Below are 8,139 nucleotides of genomic sequence, written 5' to 3' on the forward strand. Positions count from 1 at the left end.
ATATTAACCGACTGAAAATGTTAACTGTTTTTGTTGGTTTTCAAGCCAGCTGAAAAATCAGATATTTATAAAGATTTTTAGTAAATTTACGTATTATTGTTAATTGTTTAATAGAGAAAAAGTGAGTCAATAAAAAAAAAAATTCAAACTCCATTCGCATAGTCAAATAATCAATGTGGGAGTGTTGTTGCAACCAATGAATGGTTTACATATCATAATTGCCCACCAAATTTTACTTGCTCCAATGCGTCAATGTGTAGAATAATGAAGTATATCATGAGATTCCTAACTAATGCTATAATTTAAAAAATTCTACATTCAAACTTTAGAACTATATTTTTGACCCCTTAGTTGGAATTGAGTATTAATACATTTCAATTTGAAATACCAATATGTATACAAAAATTAAATTAAATTATCAAGAAATTCATATATACAAGTAATATACTTCTAAAAACAAAAAAAATTGTAACCTGTAATACCTCTATCTAAGAGCATCCATATTGATGATCTTTTTAGAGGTTACATGACTAAATTATCGCAAAACTCCTATTAATAGTGACTAAAAATTAGGTGAGTCATGGAAAACGTTGGACAATTGGATTAGTATGACCTCTTCAAGTAACTGGTCATCTCTCCTTTTTCCAAACTATGTGCCATGTATCACAATATAATTGGGTGGCGTAAAAAAATAAATGTTTCTTAAAAACTATTTTCTGATCAAAAATAAATTTTTAAAAATTTAAAAAAATATATCAACGGTTTTATTTTTTCGAGATCTATAAAATGAGATCAATTTTGATATTTTTTGAATTATTTTCAAAAATCATAATTTTTTTTGCTAATTTCCTACCTTTCTTTTGATATAAAATCTCATAAAAATCCTTCAAATATTAAAAAAAGGATTCAAATAATATAATTTTTTTAACAAATGAATTTAATTTTTTTAAAAATAAATTTATCTTGTTCATGAAGATATAGTTGTTAAGAAAATAAATAAAAGAGGTAGATAAATAAGAGAGAAAAAATATGGTGAGATAGATAAAATTAAAAAGCAAGAGAGATAACATGATGACCTATTAAAAAAGATCATTGTTAATAAGATTAGATTAAAAGATGAACTTTTAAAAGAGAGAAAAATTATAAAATTGTAAGATAATTTTTATTTTTATTTTTTATTTTTTTATTTTTTAGGTAATAATGATGCTCTAAACTATTAGTTGCTCAATCCTTCTGTGTTTTAGTTAATTGCAATGTCTTCTGAGTTGGTATACAGTATTTTAATTTATCTTAATCTTATATTAGTGTACAGCTTTATTAATTGCAATGTCTTCTGTGATCTCTCCATTGCTTAACTTTAATAATCTCTCAATCATAAATCTCTTTGACAAATCTAAACCATATCAATCTCTTGCCATTTTTCTCTTAATTTTCAAAAGATTTGAGTTATAATGACAAAGAAACCAATACCCAGTGTTATCAATGGAAATGAGTCATCTTTGATTCTTGAAGAAGTAGCCAGAACTGATTTCCCCTCTGATTTTGTCTTTGGTGTTGCGACTTCTGCTTATCAGGTTTTCTTCCGTCATCTATAAGAGGATGAAAATCAAATACTACCAATATTAATTTGTATTTGGGATCAAATTAAGGAAATTGTTACCAAATTTGAAGAACCCTAATTTCTGATTTTGCTGTTGAATGTAGGTTGAAGGAGCTGCAAATGAGGGCAATAGGGGTCCTAGTATTTGGGATGCTTTTACACATACTGAAGGCAAGTATTATGTTTTTTCATATTTTGATTGTATATTTATATGTATTTAATTTGATGGGTATGTTTTGTTTTTATGATTAAGACAAGATTGATTTGATTAAATGTGTATTTGTTGATGGGCTTTAGGGAAAATTGTTGATGGTAGTAATGGTGATGTAGCAGTTGATCAATATCATCGTTACAAGGTTGGTTGTAATTGCTTTTAATTTATTTCATGAATCTTAAGAAGTTCTTTTTTTTTTTTTTTTTTTTTTTTTGGTTCCTAAGATCATGATCTTATCAACTTAGAAAAAAAATTTCATATTTGCATTTTGATCTGCTGAAATTATATTCGATTAGCAAACTTGAGCTTTGATTTGTAAATATTGGTCTTGATTAATTGAAGGTAGAAAGACATCATGTTGAATGCCAAAAGAACCAAGTCAACCAAAAGTTTAAGTTAATAGTTGAAGCTCAATATGTTATATAGTCCATTAGGCCCCTCACTCAAAGTCCTTTGGGCTACTTGGCACTAAGTGAATGAAATTCAAACCCGTGACCTACACTTTTGATATCATGTCAACTATGTTACTCGGACTCTTCATTTTGCTTCACGTAACTGTGTCCGATTCGTGGTCCTTGGACATTGGTATGGCACTTAGACACTTCATTTTAAGCGTAAAATTGAATATTTAGACGTATCCGATACTTGGACGCGTTCAGTACCCGAGTCCAAGTAACATTGATGTCAAGGAACCAACTTTACCAAAAGTTTAAGCTAATAGTTGAATCCCTAAGATATGGAGTATTATGGTACCCTATTATGAAAACCATTTGATCACCTATGACAAAAGAACTAGCTTGTAAAATAAACAAAATGTTTTGATCTATAAAAACTTGTGATTAGTAAAAATCTTTTTTGATTAGTAATAAACCTATGTAAGAGTTGTCTACTAAAATAACTAAAGGAAACATTAGATTGGGGCTTAAATGGTTATATTGACCTTATTGCTTGACTGATTTGGTAATAGGAAGATGTGGAACTCATATCTACGTTGGGTTTTGATGCATATCGGTTCTCAATATCGTGGTCTCGTATATTCCCTGGTAACATCCTAACATCCATTTTGCTTGTGTCTTTTAAACCTTTTATATGTTCTATATCTATACTATGTACTCCCTCGATCCAATTGGGATTTTTGGACAAAGTTGTCACAAATAGTAATGGTTTAGTGATATGGAGAATGTGGAACATCGAACTTTCTATCGGAATCGGTACAACAATGTGATGAATACTGATCTATCTTAAAAATGCCATGTTACAGGTTTGAATTTTAATACAGATAATAGAATTTAATGTGATGGAATTACATTCACTTCTATAAATATAATACAATTATACTCAACGTTATATATATATATATATATATATATATATATATATATATATATATATATATATATATATATATATATATATATATCTTGTGTATCTTATATAAATTTTTACAGTATATTCTTTTCCCCTAGTATTTTGCTTGTGCATCACCTCAAGTAAAAGCTAGTATCTTTGAAGATGTGTTCATTCGGGTCATGGGGTCAATTTCGAGACGGTTTAAAATCGAGTCTTGTGTCTACATTGGTTTTTACATTATTGTAAATTCATTTTGAAGTTGGGAACGGTTCCAAGGTCGGGTACATATCGGGTCATCAGGTCTGTTTTGAACACCTCTATCTTTGATCATGAGGAGTTAAAAACAAAGTAACAATTAATCTTGACAGAGGGAATACTTAGTATTATGATTGCATTCATATGAATAGTATTTTTTTTGTGCTTCCAGATGGTCTTGGGACTAAGGTTAATGATGAAGGAATTCGTTACTACAACAATCTTATTAATGCTCTTCTTGAGAAAGGTATGAATTCATGTGATACCGCTAAATAGTGCTTAACATCACTGTGAGCAATAATGTTCATTGTAGGTACCTCTTTGTAGGTATACAACCTTATGCTACTTTGTATCATTGGGACCTTCCTTTACATCTCCAAGAGTCAATCGGAGGATGGTTGAGCAAGGAAATAGTGTGAGTACTTATCATGATCCTTTTAGTGCTGTTGTAAAAATTAAGCCGCAGGACGGAAAGTTCACGCTTTAGAATAATAGCCACAGAAGAAAATAAACACACAATAGAGCTGCCTAACATGGTTTCAACAACTGGCTAAATCCAGAAATTACTTTACAATATACGCGGATACTTGCTTTGCAAATTTCGGGGATAGAGTGAAGCACTGGGTAACGTTCAACGAGCCTCTTCAAACTGCTGTAAATGGACATTGTATAGGCATATTTGCACCTGGTAGAAGTGAAAATGCATCGACCGAGACGTATTTGGCAGCACATCATCAAATACTGGCTCATGCATATGCTGCTTCAGTTTATAGAAAGAAGTACAAGGTATTAATTTTTCCTTCATTGATTTGATACAACGATAATTTAATGACTTGAATTTGAACGAGTGGAGACTGTTTTTTCTATGGCAGTTAGAAAGATACTTGTCACAATATAGATTTGCAATTATAAGTTTATAATACTGTATGTTTCCAGCTTTTCTTCTTGATATCGGTAATTATTTACTCCTACCGTTCCACGCATCAAATAGTTGAGTACATGAGTCAATGCTGTATTCACGGTATCTCAATTGTCTGGTTGTAGACCCTACTATAACTCTTTATTTCTTCTTTTATGATTAATAAGAAAGATTTTCTGATTTTGTTATCTCGTAAGAGTGACATGAAATGATCCTCTTACATACTCCCTCTGTCTTATTGAGTTTGCAGCATTTTCCATTTTGGTCAGTCCCACTTAATTTGCATCATTTCTATTCATACATTTTAAAGCTTTTTTAATTTCATCCATACAATTCATTCTCTCTTCATTTATTACCACTTTCTTAAAATTATCCTCTTTCCCTTTGATGCAAATCTAATGGGTCAAATATATCAGAACATTGTCTCAACTCTCAACCAAGGTTTAAGTTTGCCAGCACCCTCACCTTACTGATAGGAATGCCTTTTGTTTACGTTCTTTAAATGCGTTGTGGTCTTTCTAGGAAGTTCAAGGTGGACAACTTGGTTTGGTGATAGATTGTGAATGGGCTGAGGCCGCATCAGAAAGTGTTGAAGACATAAATGCGGCTGCAAGACGTCTTGATTTCCATCTAGGATGGTATGCTATCTCTTGTATCATGTCAATGTAGTTGAACTTGGAGTTGATCTTCAGTTGATCAGATAATTTAATTTCCTGTCGTGGTGTAGGTATTGGGATCCAATATATTTTGGAGACTATCCCCAAACAATGCGAGAAAGACTTGGAGAGAGGCTTCCTAGATTCTCTCAGGAGGAGAGAGATCTACTTCACTATTCTGTAGACTTCATTGGACTAAATCACTACACTACTAGGTACATAGCACACTCGACTGAGAATCCTGGAGGACATGATTATTATGCTGCACAGCAGATGGAGAGAATCGGTAATACGCTAAATCTTATATCAACCCTTTTCGTGATATTTTTTTCTAATTTTTCTTGTTCCGTTGATAGCTGAATGGGAAGATGGCGAAATAATTGGTGAGAAGGTAACTTTTGCAGCTCATCCTTAATTCTTCCTCCTATTCACCCTAATACTCTAATAGTCTCATTTGACTTTTGACACTCTTCATCATTCACTCTTAACTTGTATTTTATTCTTAATCTACAAGTTATAACATAGTCAAGTGAGATCTTTTTTGATTCGTTTCAATGCAAAGATCATTAATATCAAATTTTTACAATTTTTAATTATATACAATTAGAGATATTAATGATAAAATTATTGTGTTGACGAATGTTTCCAGTCAAATGGGACTATTAGGGTCAATAGAAGGGACTGGAGTACACGATTCGTATGTGCCTTGTTATTATCTTTGTTGATTTTCTGTACATATTTGAAATGGCAGGCGGCATCATCATGGCTTTATGTGGTTCCTTGGGGTTTAAGGAAAGTTCTTTTACACATAACAAAGAAGTACAACAATACTCCTATTTATATCACTGAAAATGGTAAATTCCTCTGTAATGCTTTTATTAGCCGATCTAAAACCTTGCTTCCCCCGCCCCTACTGACAACAAACAAAAAACAAAATATGATGGAGAAGGAACAGATGGATTCGAAAAAAATGAAATTTGACATGGATATTGAAAGAAATGAAATTTGACGAGCTATTTATATGATGTTGATAGGCATGGATGATGAAGACAATCCCTTGGCTGAGCTTCATGAGATGCTAGATGACAGATTGAGGGTCAAATACTTCAAGGGATATGTTGCTGCCGTTGCACAAGCGATCAAGTAAGAGTTTTTATTGCCAATCAATAGATTCTTTTATAACGAACATTAGTTACTTAATCGTCTATATTAATGGAAATTGGCAATCACTCAAACGTTTACGAGTTATAACCAAATTCGTTTTACTCAAATTGGAGTAATGTGTCATATTCACCAAGCAAAGAAATTAATAATGAAATTGGCTTTTCTTGATGAGCGATTGGTTGATATACTAATAATAAGCATATCTTGAGAGAAGAACATTACTAAGCGTGGATCATTTATTGTAAGAGGTGGCAAGTAGTTCATGGGACTTGGATTGTTTAAATTCGAGGTGAGGATTCATGGAATTTAGCTTGGATAATGGCATTTATGATTAAAAAACAATACTTTTTATTAGAGGTGTTCAAAATAGACCCGATGACCTGAAATTTACTCGACCTTATAACCGAACCTGCTTTGACCAGACTTCAAAAATGGTTTACAATTATGCAAAAGATAATATTGAGACAAAACCCGATTTCAAACCGACCCGAAATCAACCCGATGACCCAAATGAACACCTCTGCTTTTTATCTTTAATTCTTGATGAAACCCATTCGAGTGGTTCAAAACCAGGTTATTTTTGCGTCAAAGGTGAGGTATAATGGTTTGCTGAGTTAATTTGCTATGTCTATATAATTTGGTTATCATCTTCTTGTAGCTTAGTTAAAGCTCTTGGTCCACATTATCTTTTTTACATCATGAATACAAAATGATGAACAGGGAAGGGGCCAATGTAAAAGGATATTTCGCGTGGTCTTTGCTGGACAACTTTGAATGGGCTGAAGGTTACACCAAGCGGTTTGGGATAGTTTACGTAGACTACAAGAATGGTCTTTCTCGGCATCCCAAATCCTCTGCATATTGGTGGATGCGATTTTTAAAGGGCAACAAAGGCAAAGATAGTAAAGAAGAATGATTCTAACAGGATCTTTCCGATGTTGAGAATCACCAAGATATGCATCAAAGACTTGGTATCTGTTCGATTATAGTAATGAATAATTTCTTGTAGACTTCATTGATTGTACTTTATCTTTGAACATGAACTTCTCCATAAATGAATTTTCGAGGTTAATTTTGATCTCGGTGATAGACCATATAGCCCCAACTCTTGTGTGGATGTAGATGATCTTGGAGGCTTTCGGTCATTGGCACGGAACCATCCTACCTTATTAGCTGGTGAACTTACCTGTCGTGCTCTCATTAGTGACAGCGCTTTCGGACCTTGTCCGGAATTGTTTGTTGTCTGAGATTTACGATCCGTTTGGTAGTCGATACTGAATAGTAATAATAGTAAGAAATTAAAAATCATGAGTTAGCCTAGTTGTTGAAGACTTTTCCTTAAACATCATGGATTAATTTTCTTCCCATTACCTATAAGAATTTTCTAGTCTACTTCCGAATCAAAAATAGTAATGAATTAAGTAAATTTCGAAAGATATTATGTCTCAACCTTCATTTTGATCATCCTTTTTCAATTCATCTTCTATCTCTACTTGAAAATGTTGTAGAAGCAATCCCTTCATTTTAGACTTACATTCTTTTTATTTAAAAGATAAATAGACATTTCGCTCTTAGAGGAAAAAAATAACTTAAAAAGGCATGATATGGATTGCTGCTAATATATTCTTGCAAAAATTGATGCGACTTTTCTTTTAAATTAAAATTAAAATTTACTCCTGTCTATCAAACATGATGTGTAACATGTTAGGTTTTAGAGGTATTACTCACATCATACTTCTATTAGGCTATAGACATAGCAAAATTATTTATCAAAATTGATTAATTTCATCTATTAATTCGATTTGAACCTAATACGAAATAATTCACACAATCCATTTAATTAAAAGATTTAAAATTTTGAAATTGGTTAACACATACAACTTATACTTAATTCATTGAATATTTTCTTATTTTTTACAGTAAATGTAAAATAAGTAACTCATCAATTAAAAGTTAAAAACTAAAACCTAAGAAATAAGAT

At 31.8% G+C, this 8,139-nt stretch overlaps 1 protein-coding gene across 1 annotated transcript; it reads left to right on the forward strand.

Moving 5' to 3' along the window:
* Positions 1-1,211: 1,211 nt before the first annotated feature.
* Positions 1,212-7,247, forward strand: LOC130797046 (beta-glucosidase 42). The gene is made up of 13 exons (XM_057659523.1): positions 1,212-1,574; positions 1,705-1,771; positions 1,898-1,956; positions 2,782-2,857; positions 3,592-3,666; positions 3,747-3,834; positions 3,980-4,205; positions 4,861-4,976; positions 5,066-5,280; positions 5,351-5,385; positions 5,746-5,848; positions 6,029-6,137; positions 6,879-7,247. Exons 1-13 carry the CDS (start codon positions 1,452-1,454, stop codon positions 7,072-7,074), a joined length of 1,488 nt encoding a protein of 495 aa, XP_057515506.1. The 5' UTR covers positions 1,212-1,451; the 3' UTR covers positions 7,075-7,247.
* Positions 7,248-8,139: the final 892 nt, after the last annotated feature.

The sequence above is a fragment of the Amaranthus tricolor genome, chromosome 12 (assembly GCF_026212465.1).
Source record: "Amaranthus tricolor cultivar Red isolate AtriRed21 chromosome 12, ASM2621246v1, whole genome shotgun sequence".
In the NCBI taxonomy this organism is placed as follows: Eukaryota; Viridiplantae; Streptophyta; class Magnoliopsida; order Caryophyllales; family Amaranthaceae; genus Amaranthus; species Amaranthus tricolor.

Bases quoted from the DNA above. Each gene is read 5' to 3' on its own strand.
- LOC130797046 (XM_057659523.1), top strand. From the start codon at position 1,452: ATGACAAAGAAACCAATACCCAGTGTTATCAATGGAAATGAGTCATCT. The intron at 1,575-1,704 runs GTTTTCTTCCGT...TGTTGAATGTAG, and splicing joins TTGCGACTTCTGCTTATCAG to GTTGAAGGAGCTGCAAATGA. The intron at 1,957-2,781 runs GTTGGTTGTAAT...ATTTGGTAATAG, and splicing joins ATCAATATCATCGTTACAAG to GAAGATGTGGAACTCATATC.